Raw genomic sequence first — 14,944 nt, forward strand, 5'->3', positions numbered from 1 at the left:
CATTTTTGTGTGGATACATCCCAAAATAAACCCTCACACACTGCCCTCACCCCAAACCCACTGAGGGTTCTGTGAAACCCAAACCCCAGTGGGATCTGAGTTATTCTCTGTGCCTCAGAGCACTGGAAACAATTCCCTTAATTCTCCATTAATTCTTATCCCTTTGAGGCTTTGCCCTGTGGGAGTCTCTTCACATTCCAGATGAGCTTTTTGCCATCTGACCTCCCTTCCAGTGCAACAATCCCATCAGAAAAATCACCTGAATCAGCAGAACCCTCTGGTGAACTCACAGTTCTTTCCCCACAGTGACCTGCTTGGCCCTGTCCCCATCAGGGTCAGCACTGCAGAATTTCTGCCTCCTTCTCCAGGCTTGCCCTTTGGCCAGCAGTGGAGGGAGAAAGGGAGGAGAGGTGAATTAATTCCTGCTCTTATTTTATATTCAGCCTGACATATTCCTCAATTTCAGGATTTCCCAAGCCTGGTCAGCAGCAGAGCTGTGTCCACTGAATTCAGGTACAATTTTAAGTCTCTCCTTGAATTTCCCAGACCAGCTCAGCAGCAGAGCTGTGTACATTGAATTCAGACATGATTTTAAAGCTCCTTTTGGATTTTCCAGACCAGCTCAGCAGCAGAGCTGTGTGCACTGAATTCAGGTACAATTTCAAGGCTCTTTTTGGATTTTTCCAAACCAGCTTAGCAGCAGAGCTGTGTGCATTAAATTCAGACATGGTTTTAAGGCTTTCCTTTTGGATTTCCCAAGGCAGCTCAGCAGCAGAGCTGTGCACAGAGTCCAGCCTGTTTTAAAGCTTTGGGAACAGTTCAGGGTCAGTGTGCAGCCTCAGTCACCCTGTGAAGGGTTTTTGGTGATTTCCCTGTCCCCATGTCCTGTTTTTGGGCACAGCTCAGTCTCTCTGTGCAGCCTCAGTCACCCTGTGAAGGTTTTTGGGTGTTTTCCCTGTGCCCATGTCCTGTTTTTGGGCACAGGAATGTCACCAGTGATGGTAAAACAAGAGCTGCTGAGGATTTTTCCACTGGATTTTGATCTCACTTTAATTAATTTTGAATGAGCCTTCTATTCATGCAAGTGCAAAGTGCCAATCCTGTGGCACCAAGTTTTCCAGGTTTTCCCAATTCCTATTTGGCAAAGTCGGTGGTGCCAACAACCCCAAGTGTGTCAGAACCAAGGGAGGCAAACCTGAGTCTAGAAAATGCAGTGTTTGCAGCAGACATCAATTGTTTTGTGCCCCAGAGAGAAAATAACTTGAGCCTCATGAAGACAAGAGTGGCAGGCGCTGCTTCAGCTCACTAGAAATTTAAAAAATGAAATGCACATATTCTTTATTTTGTATTAATACACTGTAACTGCTTTACAGAGTCCAGCAGATCAGTTGCATGTAAATACTACAGATCAACTTGCCAAACTGGAGCTGACAAAACTAGTGCATTTATCCCAAAAGCAGAGACTAAACCCTCTAAATCCTTAAAAAAATACATTAAAGAACAGACCACACACACACATATTGCACTTTTCTCCGTATGAAATTTGTACCCCATGTACATCACACCAAAGTCTCTTCAAAGGAGGCTGTAGTAGGAGATAATAAAGCTAATAATTACTCTAACAGTAGTGTACACAGTTCTCTAATGGCAGAACAGAACAGACTGGAACAAAAAAGCCACTTCAAAGGAGAGGGAAGTGGTGCCCAATGGATCCTCCCTGGATGAGGAGGCTTCAGAAAAGCCTTTTAGTCCTAATTGGCTTAAAGGAAATTAGATGAAATGTTAAATATGCTTTTGGCTGAGGGGAAGGAGTCAGTCTAAACTACATTAAAAAATCCTGCAGCTTCCCCCTGCCCAGCCCTGCAAAGCCCAGCCTGGTTGGCACATCCTGAAAAACGAGCTGCAGGACTCCAGGAGGGAATTGTTTTATCTGTTGAGTCCTGAAAGTGCAGAGCCTGGAGCTGATGGGGTGGTTGCTGTGGCAGTGAGCAGCTCCTGGCTGCCCTGGGAGCTTCCAGAGGGACATTCTGTGGGGCAGGGGAGGGAGGGCACAGGACTCTGTTCCATCCTTGCCCTGTTCTGCTGCACTTCCTGCCAGGCTCCAGCTGGGTTTGTGTGTTCCACCGTGTCAGATTTCCTCTGGGAGGGGAGCCACACAACAAAACCCTTTTCTCTCCTCTCCCTGTGATCCCTGGAACTCTCCTTGAGGATGGCAGTGGCTCCAGAGAGCAGGAACTGTGTCTCCCTGAGCACACAGGGACCAGGTGCCTCCTGTCAGCCTCACACAGTGGCTGAGCTCCTCCTGCTCCAGGTTTTAATGTGCTCTTATTGCTGTAAATGCTGATTATCCCTCCCTCCCCCCTTGGGATGTGCAGGGTCAAAGATTCAACCTGGGGGTGAGCAGCACAGCTCCTCTGCTCCTTGTGCTTTGCTGGAGCTGCAATTGTGCTTCAAGGCAGCTCAGGAAAGGGCTGGGCTGGCCAGAGACAGCCCCAGACTGGGGTCTCAGCTTCCTGCAGCTCCCTGAGCCACCCCCTCCTCTGACCTGGGAAAATCTGAAATGCTTGACACATCAACAGATTGATGCTGAAGTATTGCTGTGATACTTTCAGTGTCCCACAGACACTGAGCAAGTTAAACATGTCCCACATGGTGGGACCTGTGCTCTGAAGGGACTTTGGCCACAGCAGGGATATCAATGGGGTATTGTCTACTTTCTTCAGAAAAAAGCATATAGGCTGATAAAGAACTGAAAAAGGCACAGCACTATCACTTCACAGGGGTGTTTTTTTAACTTTTTATAAGCTCATTGTTTTCTTTATCCTTAAAGTCTTCTAAAACCCTAAATAATTGTCCAAATATACAAAGCTCAAGAAACCACCAGCGACACATACTGCAAATTCAAAACACAGTTTTGTTTGCTTGTTTGTTTTTTTTAAAATGCAACCCAGGGACAGGTGGATCCTTTCCAATGAGCAGAACTTCTCCAGGACAGAGCCCTCCTGCAAAAGGGGGGTGATTTTAAAAGCCACACAGGTGGATTTTTTTTTTTTTTTAATCCCATTTCCTGCAGCTCTTGCTCTTTCTCTCATGGCTCTCTTACCTTCTGTCTCTGTTGGCTCATCCTTGATCCTCCACATCCCCACCCAGAGGTCTCTCCACACAGTTTTCTTCTGACAAAGCCAAGCTGCCCCTTGCTGCAGATTCCTCCTGCAGACAGTGAGGAGCTCCTTGGCAGGTTGGGAAATCCTGTTCAGGTGCCAGCAGGAGCAAGTGGAGATGCTCAGGAGCAGTTCCAGACCAGCAGCTCCAGCAAAGTGCAAATTCCACCTCGTGCTCCTCCAGAGGATTTCAGCTGCCATCAGTGCAGACCCAAATCCAGCCTGAATTTCAATGGAAACTATTGCTTTTATTGCCAGGGAGTAGGAGCAGTGTGCACTCACTCTGCTCTCTCCCAGTGGGTGTTGGATGGATGCTGAATTTTTTCAGAAGGGGCCATTTCCTTCCTCTGAAATTCACCTTTTTTGCCTCCTTTGTGGGATGCAGCTGCACTCCCTGTTCTCCAGCCCAGGCCACAGGGACCAAACACCTCCTCCTTATGTTTTTTTCTCTTTTCTTCCAGCCAGGTGAATTTTTAGTTCCCCTCTCAATTCAAGGGTCGAAAAATTACCATGAATTCCCAAGGGGTGAGAATAGAAAAAACAAAAAAAAAAAACAACCAAAAAACCAACCAAAAATTCACATGCTGCTCCATTTGTCCTTCCTGGGTGCTGATTTGTTAATTGACCAGGACGTAGCCACCGTGCTGGGGATCCACAGCCTCCATCATCTCACAATCAAAGAGTCCTGGCAGCTCTGGCAGGGCCAGGGGGTCGTAGCTGGGCTGTGCCTCTGCTGAGCTGCTCTGGCTCTCTGCTGCAGGCAGCTGGCACTGCTGGGCACAGGGCAGCTCCCCAGTCTGGAATGGGAACTGTGCTGGCTGCCCCTGGCCCTGGCTGGGGGGGGACAGCCTGGACGGGCTGGGGGGCTCCAGCTGCACCTTGGGGAACTGCCTGAGGAAAGGCTCAAAGTGCACCTGCCCTGGGGAGGGCTCCAGCACGGGGCTGAGGGGCTGCTGCAGGCTGAACTGGGCTGGCTGCTGCTGCTGCTGCTGCTGCTGCTGCTGCTGCTGCTGCTGCTGCTGGGGCTGCAGCTCCTCGGGGCAGGGCAGGGGCAGAGGGCTGGCCCTGGGGAATGAGCTCTCAGCTATCTGCATCTGGTTAAAGTAGGCTTGCAGCTGGGACTGCTTCTGCAGGAACAGCCTCTTCTGGTGCAGCCTGCAGGACAGAAAAACAATTAGTTCTGCTCATTTGGAGCACTCCATGCAATCCTGCTCATTTCATTTTGCATCTCCTTTGCTAGATAACTTTGTCCATTTTTAAGCAAACCCCATGCATTGTTTAATTCAGTTTGTTACCAATGAGATGCATTGGGTTTGTGTTTTAAAGCCACTGCTCTGGGGGACTTGGGAGCTGAAGACCAGGCAGAGAAATTTGCAAACACACAGCAGAAATTGTTCTTGTATTTAAAAGAAGTTTTGGAGTGAACCTTTATGGGCAAAGAGAGTTCCAGTTCTGTTACTCCTGAGAGTAATTTTCTGTGAGTTTGGGGGATTCTCACCTGTGCTCCTGCAGCTGCTGCTCCAGACTCCGGGGTGCCTCTTTGCAGTAGAGCTGGCAGGTGTTCTGAGCTTTGGAGAGCAGAGTGGGCTTCTGCAAGGAAAGCAGAGCTGCTTTAAATGCCTTTTCATTTAATCAATTAGCCCAGAAAGCAGCAGGAAGATTTTCTAGCCCTGTAACTGCCCAGCTGTCCACAGAGCCAATCTCTAAACCCCAAATCCCCACTGGCTTCAAACCCTTAGGCAGCATTTTAGCAGGAGAGATTGTGCCAGAAAAACCCATGGAAATCTTTCCTCACAAGTGGAAGAAGCTGCAAGCTGGAGAACTGGGGGAAGCCAGTCTTTTATAAACTAAAGGTGTGTGAAAATGGGCTTGGAATTAAGGGGGTGTGGAAGAGGGCGGGGCAGGGGAGGAGAGGAGAGGAGAGGAGAGGAGAGGAGAGGAGAGGAGAGGAGAGGAGAGGAGAGGAGAGGAGAGGAGAGGAGAGGAGAGGAGAGGAGAGGAGAGGAGAGGAGAGGAGTTGAGTTTCAGGGAAGGGAAGTTTCAGGGAAGGGAAGTTTCAGGGAAGTTTCAGGGAAGGGAAGGCACCTGCAGCCGGTGTTTCAGGTACTGAGTCTCCAAGCTCTGCCTTCGGGACACCAGCGGGGGGTGAGTGCCCTGCTGCTGCTGCTGCTGCTGCTGCTGCTGCTGCTGCTGGGAACCCTCCTCCTGCAGAGGGGAGAGGAACAAGCTGCACATCCAGAAAAAGCTCCTTTAACCCTCTCCTCAAGGATTTTCCCTGCCAGAGGTTCCATGGGTGCTTGAGACAACTCGCTGGGAGCTCTGTGATTTCTGCCAATCAGGCTCTGAGTGTTTCCTGCAGTTGTGCCTCCACCAAGAAAAGGTGTTCTAGCCTTGGCTAAATCCAAAACATCCTTCAGACTGAAAGGCCATGACTGCTGGGTTTGCAAAGGTGACAGAGCCACTCACTGACACCACAGGGAATGCTGCAAATTCTCCAGTGTAAAGAAAGGGGAACAGAGAATTTCTCCATAAATTAACTCTTCTCAGGTCTCCACACCACCCCATCCCCTCCTGCTGGCCCAAAGCATCAGAGGGAGCTCAAATTCTGCTCTAAGTACCTGAGCAGGGCTGTGAATGAGGTCCTGCAGCTGGGTGGCAGCTGATGTCAGAGAAGGCTCTTCCTCTGATCCCATCTGTTCATAGAGCAGCTGCACTTTGTTCAGCTCCAGGATTCCTTTGGTTCGTGCCAGGTTCTGGAGGTGCTGCCTAAATGCTACAATTCCTGGAGAGATGAGCAAAAACCCCTGGTCAGAATAATCTGAGAGCAATAATCTCCAGTACAACTCCTGAGAGGAAATGAAACAAAAATAATCTGAGAGCAATAATCTCCAGTACAATTCCGAGAGAGGAGGAAATGAACAAAAATAATCTGAGAGCAATAATCTCCAGTACAGTTCCTGAGAGGAAATGAACAAAAATAATAATCTGAGAGCAATAATCTCCAGTACAATTCCTGGGAAGAGATGAACAAAAAGAATAATCTGAGATCAATAATCTCCAATACAATTCCTGGAGATCAGATGAACAGAAATAATCTGAGAGCAATAATCTCCAGTACAATTCCTGAAGAGATGAACAAAAAGAATAATCTGAGAGCAATAATCTCCAGTACAATTCCTGGAGAGCAGATGAACAAAAATAATATGAGATCAATAATCTCCCGTTCAATTCCTGGAGAGGAAATGAACAAAAATAATCTGACACCAATAATCTCCAGTACAATTCCTGAAGAGATGAACAAAAAGAATAATCTGAGATCAATAATCTCCCGTTCAATTCCTGGAGAGGAAATGAACCCCTCGGTCAGAATAATCTGATTTTTCTGGTTAGCATAGGAGACAAACTGGGTGACCAGCAAGCCCAGAGAGCCTTTCCTGGGTGTGACTGCTATGAAATGAGGTTAGTGAGGAGCAGCAGCTGTGGCTGGGGTACCTTGGGTCAGGGAGGTGTCGGAGGCCCGGCGCCCCTCGCGGAAGCTGACGGGGGAGCGGTTGTGAGCCTCCCGTTTTTGGCAGCTCAGGGCTTGCATGGCTGGGTTGGCAGGTCTGAGCCCCAGGAAAGGAGATGCCACCCGTGGGGGCTGCTGGCTGCTCAGCACCATCTCCTTCAGGGAAGGAGCCTCCCCCAGGAATTTCAGGTCCCTCTGGACGGAGCCCGCGTCGAACTCGGAGTCGATGCTGCCCAGGGAGGAGTTCTCATCCAAGGAATAGACCTTCCCTGGGACAAAAAACCAAAAAACAGGACAAAAGTGAGAATCAGAAAGCGACTCGAGCTACTCCTGCCGGTGAGCAGCCAAAAAAACCAATTTTGACAAAGGAGTTGTCAAGTAAAACTTGTACTGCAATAATGGGGATTTGCTGCTGGTTTTTGGTCAGACACACTGCAGATGTTCAATGGTCTGTCTGGAAAATGTTTAGGGTATTTTTTTTTTTCCCCACACAAATAATCCTGACAATACTGTAGCCTGAAAGGTTTGGTCACCTCACTGGTGCTGCAGTGCAGAGGGTTTTATTTCCCCACCAGCTCTGCCAGCTCATCCTTAGGGGGTGAATGATTTGGGACACTCAGTTGGAAAAGCAGCCAGCTTTGCCACATTTCCCAGCTACTCCTGGGGTTGTACATTAATTTAATCACCCTAATCAATTTTCTGCTCAGGTTTTATATTTTGGGGTATTTTGTGGGTTTTTTTTCCCTTTGTCCTTTTTAGCAAATACAATCTTGTAGTCCTTATTCATAAAACCTCACGTTTTTTATCACCAGCTGATCAGACTGGGTGCTGAGGGAGAAAATGAGATTTGAGCTGAGCTCTGTACCTGTGCCTGGCACCATGAGCTTAGCTCTGTACCTGTGCCTGGCACCATCAGGAGCTCTGAGCTCTGTACTTGTGCCTGGCACCATGCAATGAGATTTAAGCTCAGCTCTGTAGCTGTGCCTGGCACCATGGAATGAGATTTGAGCTCTGTACCTGTGCCTGGCACCATGCAATGAGATTTAAGCTCAGCTCTGTAGCTGTGCCTGGCACCACGGAATGAGATTTGAGCTCTGTACCTGTGCCTGGCAGCATCAGCAGCTGGTTGGTGACCTCAGCCAGGGTGTGCCTCCTCTTGCCCCCTCGAGCTGCCTGCAGGGCAGCAAAGGCCTGGGCTGGATCCTCCTCTGCCTCTCCCTGGGCCTCGATGCTGCCGTGGTCCATGGAGGTTTCCATCCTGCTGGAGGGCAGCGACTGGCACCCCTTCCTCAGCAGCACGGGGGGCAGGGGCTCCAGCAGGCAGCCCTTCACCTGGGGACAGGGACAGCTCTGAGCCCAGCTCCTCTGAGCCCGGCTCCTCTGAGCACAGCTGTTCTGAGCCCAGCTCTTCTGAGCCCAGCTCTTCTGAGCCCAGCTCCTCTGAGCCCAGCTCCTCTGAGCACAGCTCCTCTGAGCCCAGCTCTTCTGAGCCCAGCTCCTCTGAGCCCAGCTCCTCTGAGCCCAGCTCTTCTGAGCCCAGCTCCTCTGAGCCCAGCTCCTCTGAGCACAGCTGTTCTGAGCCCAGCTCTTCTGAGCACAGCTCCTCTGAGCCCGGCTCCTCTGAGCCCGGCTCTTCTGAGCCCAGTTCTTCTGAGCACAGCTCCTCTGAGCCCAGCTGTTCTGAGCCCAGCTCCTCTGAGCCCAGTTCTTCTGAGCCCAGCTCCTCTGAGCCCAGCTGTTCTGAGCACAGCTCCTCTGAGCCCAGCTCTTCTGAGCCCAGCTCCTCTGAGCCCAGCTCCTCTGAGCCCAGCTCTTCTGAGCCCAGCTCTTCTGAGCCCAGCTCCTCTGAGCCCAGTTCTTCTGAGCCCAGCTCTTCTGAGCCCAGCTCCTCTGAGCACAGCTCCTCTGAGCCCAGCTCTTCTGAGCCCAGCTCTTCTGAGCCCAGCTCCTCTGAGCCCAGCTTCTCTGAGCCCAGCTCTTCTGAGCCCAGCTCCTCTGAGCACAGCTCCTCTGAGCCCAGCTCTTCTGAGCCCAGCTCTTCTGAGCCCAGCTCCTCTGAGCCCAGCTCCTCTGAGCCCAGCTCCTCTGAGCCCAGCTCTTCTGAGCCCAGCTTCTCTGAGCCCAGCTCCTCTGAGCCCAGCTCTTCCGAGCCCAGCTCCTCTGAGCCCAGCTCCTCTGAGCCCAGCTCCTCTGAGCCCAGCTCCTCTGAGCCCAGCTCCTCTGAGCCCAGCTCCTCTGAGCCCAGCTGTTCTGAGCACAGCTCCTCTGAGCCCAGCTCCTCTGAGCCCAGCTGTTCTGAGCCCAGCTCCTCTGAGCACAGCTCCTCTGAGCACAGCTTTCAGCCTAGCTTTGTTTTCAGCCCAGCCCTTTTGAGCCCAGATTTTTGTGCCCACCTTTGTTCCGAGCCCACCTTTTTTCTGTGCCCAGCTTTGCTTTAAGCCCAGTTTTGTTCTAAGCCCACCTTTGTTTTGAGCCCAGCTTTGCTTTAAGCCCAGCTTTTTGCACCCACCTTTGTTTTGAGCCCAGCTTTTTGTGCCCACCTTTGTTTTGAACCCAGTTTTGTTCTGTGCCCAGCTTTGCTCTGAGCCCACCTTCATTTTCATCCCAGCTTTGCTCTGTGCCCATCTCTGTTCTGAGCCCCACTTTGCTTTAAGCCCAGCTTTTTGCACCCAGCTTTGTTCTGAGCCCACCTTTGCTCTGTGCCCAGTTTTGTTTTGAGCCCAAAAATCACCCCAAAAACAGGAAACCCCTGGCCTGAAGGCAGCTGGGATCTTTAACTCTGCTGAGTTAAATAAGACTTGTCATGTCCAATTCTTCATTTCCTATTTACATTCTCTTAACACTCAATTCCCTAAACCAAATATTCTTATTCCCACTGTACAGCCTGTATATTCTGTATATTCTGCATATTCTGTATATTCTGTATATTCTATATATCCTGTATATTCTATATATTTTGTATATTCTATATATTCTGTATATTCTGCATATTCTGCATATTCTGTATATTCTGTATATTCTGTATATTCTGCATATTCTGCATATTCTGTATATTCTGCGTATTCTGTATATTGTACATATTCTGTATATTCTGTATATTCTATATATTCTGTATATTCTATATATTTTGTATATTCTATATATTCTGTATATTCTGCATATTCTGTATATTCTATATATTCTGCATATTCTGTATATTCTGCATATTGTGCATATTCTGCATATTCTGCATATTGTGCATATTCTGTATATTCTATATATTTTGTATATTATATATATTCTGTATATTCTGCATATTCTGCATATTCTGCATATTCTGTATATTCTGTATATTCTGTATATTCTATATATTCTGTATATTCTATATATTCTGTATATTCTGTGCTCTCCAGGTGTGGTTATTGTTTGTTTTTTTTTTTGTTAGTTATTAAAAACTTTGCCAGCTTAGCCACAAGTATAAAACATTTATGGAATGTGCAATGCTGCTGTCCCTCCCCTTCCTTTACCTACTGTGCTCATTTATCACACTCAGATAAACACCAGGAAGAATAAAAAAAAAAAAACCAGCCTTGTATTTCATCCTTGCAGGGCTCAGGAATAACTCCATAAATGCAGCTTTTTCCAGCACAAGCCCATGTGATCAATGTTGTTCCCCTGCAAACACAGGTTGCCTGGAGAAGCTGTGGAATCTCCCTCCTTGGATTTACCCAGCCTGATAAACTCTGAGCAGCTTGGAATCAGAATTTAGAGGCACCTCCCCAACCTAAATAAAACCAGGATTTTAAAGAAATAAATAGCAGGGTGATTTCAAGCTGTACCTTTGGTGTCTCAACCCTTTCCTCCTCCATGAAAGCTGCTTCTCCCTGGCAGCTGGAGGGGGGGAAGGAAAAGGTTTCAGCTGCTGAGGCTGAGGGGAGCCCTGGGGACTGCAGCAACCTGGGATTTTGGGAATGCAGGTTCACCGAGGGCACCACAGCTTGTGCCTGAAACACAGAATGGAACAAACACCAGAGTGGTTTTAGGTGGGGATCAACCCCCCCAAGTCACAGATTAAACCATCTGCAGCCCAGAGCCACAGCAGAAGTGCAGGATTTATTCCTTGCTTCAGGATGAAGAACGTTCTCAGCCTTTAAACTTTGAAATAAAACTTAAATTGCCACCCCCAAAACACCCAGGCCAACTCTAAATGTCATGAAGCTCAGTACTTATTGAAGATGATTTATTCCCAGCAGCACAGGCAGAGTTTGGGGCTCTCTGGTGCTCTAAAATCCCTTTTTATATTCAGTACAAACCCCCTGACTGCTGCCAGGAGGCTCAGGAATGGTGTCAATGACTTTTTTTTTTAGGAAATTTCCTTAAAATTAGGAAAACAGGGATATTTCTGAGGTTAAAAATGAGATTCCCACTAACGCCAAACCTAAATTCTTCCAGTTAGAGCACAAGCACTTTATAGGAGATGAGCTGGGGATTGATGTTAAAAACAAGATCCTTGCTAAAACCAAACCCATTATTTCCATTTCAGGATGAAACAGCACCGAGCAGGGAGGGGCTGAAGGGAAGGGAGAGATTTTGGGATGGATGAGTGAGGCTGAAGGGCCCAGGGCTGCAGGAATGTCTTGGGTTACAATGCAGGATGGGACCAGAAATGTGGATTCTGTCACAGTGACCCTGATCTCCTGGCACACATTATCTGCTCATGGGCCATCTTTAAACCAGCTGGGCAATCATCTTTATCTTCCCACAGCCCATCCTCCCTCCAGGAGATATCTCCTGTTCATGGCCAGTGAGTCCCAGGGCATGACTGATAAAATTCCATCATCCCATGGGAGATGCTCCAGCCAGGGGAGGAGCCAAGCCTTTCCTACCCAGATAAAAACTGAGATTTGGGACACCAAGGCACCTTCTTTCCACTGGATTCCAGAGGAAAGCCAGACCTTTGCACATCATCCCTGGAGCTTCAGAGGAAACTGCACCTTCTCCAGGAGCACTGCTCCAGCTGAACCACATCTGCCCCTGCAGGAGGATGCAGCCACCATTGAATGGGACTGTGCCAACACCCTGACTGACTGACGGGTGTCAGCTTGGATTCTGACTCTGGCAGGGTTGGGATTGTTCTGTGTAATACTGCATTTCTATTTTAATTTTCCTAGTAAAGAACTGTTACTCCTAATCTCCTGAGAACCCCTTAATTCCAAAACCACAACAATTTGGAGGGAGTGGGGGTTGCACTCTCCATTCAAAGAGAATCTCCTGCCTGTGTTGGCAGCCAGCTGTCCCCACAGCAGGGCTGGCAGGGAGCTGACCTTGGCCAGGCTCTGCTCGGCGATGGTGCTGGGCCGGCGCTGCCGCGCGTCCACGCGCTGCTCCACGGGGAAACTGCTCCGGTGCGACTTCAGCCTCTCCACCAGCAGGTAATAGATGGCAGCAAAGTGGTTGTAGCTCTTGTTCTGCAGGGACTGCCGAAAAAAAAAGCGTAGTGAAATGTGGGAGCAGCCAGATGGGTGCTGGGATTTGTGGTCTGACAGAAAAAGAGGAGGTTTGGGGGGTTGAGGTGTAATAATGTATCTGGATTGTGTGTGTTGAATATATATTGTGTGTTTGAAATGGATATTGTGTGTATGGAATGTATATTGTGTGTATGGAATGGATATTGTGTGTATGGAATGGATATTGTGTGTTTGAAATGGATATTGTGTGTATGAAATGGATATTGTGTGTATGGAATGGATATTGTGTGTATGGAATGGATATTGTGTGTATTAAATGTATATTGTGTGTATGAAATGTATATTGTGTCTATGGAATGTATATTGTGTGTATGGAATGGATATTGTGTATATGAAATGTATATTGTGTGTATAGAATTATATTGTGCATATATGAAATGGATAATGTGTATATAACATGTATATTGTGTGTATGAAATGTATATTGTGTGTATGAAATGGATATTGTGTCTATGAAATGGATATTGTGTTATTAAATGTAAATTGTGTGTATGAAATGCATATTGTGTGTATAAAATGTATATTGTGTGTATTAAATGTATATTGTGTGTATGAAATGTACATTGTGTGTATTAAATGTGTATTGTGTGTATGAAATGGATATTGTGTATATATGAAATGGATATTGTGTGTATTTAATGTATATTGTGTGTATGAAATGGATATTGTGTATATTAAATGTATATTGTGTGTATGAAATGTAAATTGACTGTATGAAATGTATATTTTTTCTATGAAATATATGTATATATGTATATTAAATACATATTTCACTGTTTTTCTACACATTTGTGTTTTACCCCCATTTAATTGTATTTTACCCCCATTTCAGTGTATTTTACCCCCATTTAATTGTTTTACCCCCGTTTAATTGTATTTTACCCCCATTTCAGTGTATTTTACCCCATTTAATTGTATTTTACCCCCATTTCAGCTGTTTTACCCCCATGTGAGTTTTACCTCCAGGGTTTTCTGCTGGTCAATGCCCAGGCTGTGCATCAGCCTGAGCACCTGCTCGTTGTACTCCCCCAGGGAGGGCTGGTTCTCCTGCCCTGCTGGGTACAGGACTGGCCTCTGGGCAGGAACCTCCACCAGCATCCACTTGTGCTCCTTGATCTGAGCAATGCTCAAACGTTTGGATGGGTCCAGGACCAACATCCTCCTGATCAGGTGCTCGCACTCTGGTGGGGGAAAAAAAAAAAAAAAAATTATAAACTTGCTCAGTGATCTGAGCTGCTGCTAAAATCTCAAAATGAGACTAAAAAAGCTGAGAAAAACCCAAATTCTTCATGGCCAGCAGTGCTATTCCCCCTGGCCACTTCTTGATTTATCCCAGATTTTTTTCAAATCAAAAAAATGAGTAAAATCTCTCCACTTTTACCTTCTGACATGAAATAAGGGATCCTGAACCTTCCCTCCAGCACTCTCTGCCTCAGGATGGGCAGGGTGGGTCCATCAAAGGGCAGAGCTCCACACACCAGGACATAGAGCACCACCCCCATGCTCTGTGGGGGAAAAAAAAGAGAATTTTCAGCTCAATTCCAAGCTCCCAGCAAGGTCTCTGAAAGAATTAATTCCTGCAGAAAAAGGAGATTTAGGAAAGGAGGGAGCTGCACATTGAGAAATGAACCCCAACTTCAGCTGGGAATTTGGGATATTTTTATTAATCTCAGCAAACAAACAAAAGCAACCCCCAGACAAATTGAATATTTCCCATTTAAAGCCTGCAAAAGTGGGGAGGAGTTTCTATGAACAGACAGATTGGGGGATTATTTGATGTGAGTAAAAAAGGGGAAATTATGGGTAAGAGCTCTGCTCCAATTGGCACTGCCAGTGGCAATGTTCTTGCCAAAAAAATAACTCTGACAGAACCACCCCAGGCTGGCACAGCACTGGCTCTCTCAAGGGGGAAAAAGCAGGTGTTGACCTCAAAACTTGGTAAAAACATCAATATTTTACAATTCAATAGAGATTTTTTAAAAAAAATTAAAAAAAAAAAAACTGAACTGGGGACTGCTGCAAGCTGAGCACCTTCAGAATCCTGACCTGATTTTATTTTAAAAACCAACAAAGATGATTTTATTTTAAAAACGAACAGCTTCTGTGTGGGCAGGCAGATCCTGTTAATGATTTGGGGATTTTTTTTACATTTCAGGAATATTTACCAAAGGTCAGGGATTCCCTCCTGGGTCACCTGGCTGACGTCTGCTCTGTGTTTACCAACTCCCAAAGGTCCAGGAAAAATCAAACACCAATATTTATGAGGTGCTTATGTCCACAGAGCCAGATAAATGCATGGAAAAGCACATTTTTAATTTGTTTTATTAACAGCTTCACCAGGATTTGATTTGTGAAGGGGATTCTCATGAATTGGAATTAACTGAGCAGCCCAAAAGTGGATTTTTCATGAGCTGCCCTGGTCAAAAATCAGTGCCAGGGTGATGCTGGCAAAAAAAAAAAAAATTAAATAAAAAATAAATAAAATTAAATCTCCCAAACCCAGCCCAGAAAACACTAAAAGGCACTGAAAAAAAAGCAAATTTCACTCATCTAGCCAGGGAGCTTCTGGAGGAATCTAAGATCCACCTGCTGTGCACATTTAGCAGCACCTGGACAGGTAACCCCAATTCCATCTAGAGTTAAAGGTTTTTGTGGCACTCAGGAAATAAAACTGCAGCTTAAATGAAAATCAAATATTCCAGATCAGCAGGTTAAAAGGAAATCAAATATTCCACATCTGCAGCTTTATAAAGATCAAATATTCTGGA

At 46.8% G+C, this 14,944-nt stretch overlaps 1 protein-coding gene across 1 annotated transcript in view; it reads right to left on the minus strand.

The window, feature by feature from the left end:
* Positions 1 to 1,296: 1,296 nt before the first annotated feature.
* The window catches only part of SIK2 (salt inducible kinase 2), a 36,064-nt gene continuing 22,416 nt past the window's right edge, over positions 1,297 to 14,944 (minus strand). Inside the window, exons 6-15 of the mRNA XM_056509671.1 lie at positions 13,558 to 13,681; positions 13,137 to 13,357; positions 11,973 to 12,125; positions 10,488 to 10,652; positions 7,770 to 8,001; positions 6,654 to 6,938; positions 5,780 to 5,943; positions 5,247 to 5,366; positions 4,660 to 4,751; positions 1,297 to 4,316 (exon numbers count right to left, since the gene is read on the minus strand). Coding sequence (XP_056365646.1) covers positions 3,779 to 4,316; positions 4,660 to 4,751; positions 5,247 to 5,366; positions 5,780 to 5,943; positions 6,654 to 6,938; positions 7,770 to 8,001; positions 10,488 to 10,652; positions 11,973 to 12,125; positions 13,137 to 13,357; positions 13,558 to 13,681 — 2,094 coding nt within the window. The 3' untranslated portion in view covers positions 1,297 to 3,778. The remainder of the gene's footprint in view (positions 4,317 to 4,659; positions 4,752 to 5,246; positions 5,367 to 5,779; positions 5,944 to 6,653; positions 6,939 to 7,769; positions 8,002 to 10,487; positions 10,653 to 11,972; positions 12,126 to 13,136; positions 13,358 to 13,557; positions 13,682 to 14,944) is intronic.

This window comes from Oenanthe melanoleuca, chromosome 24 (genome assembly GCF_029582105.1).
Source record: "Oenanthe melanoleuca isolate GR-GAL-2019-014 chromosome 24, OMel1.0, whole genome shotgun sequence".
Classification (NCBI taxonomy): Eukaryota; Metazoa; Chordata; class Aves; order Passeriformes; family Muscicapidae; genus Oenanthe; species Oenanthe melanoleuca.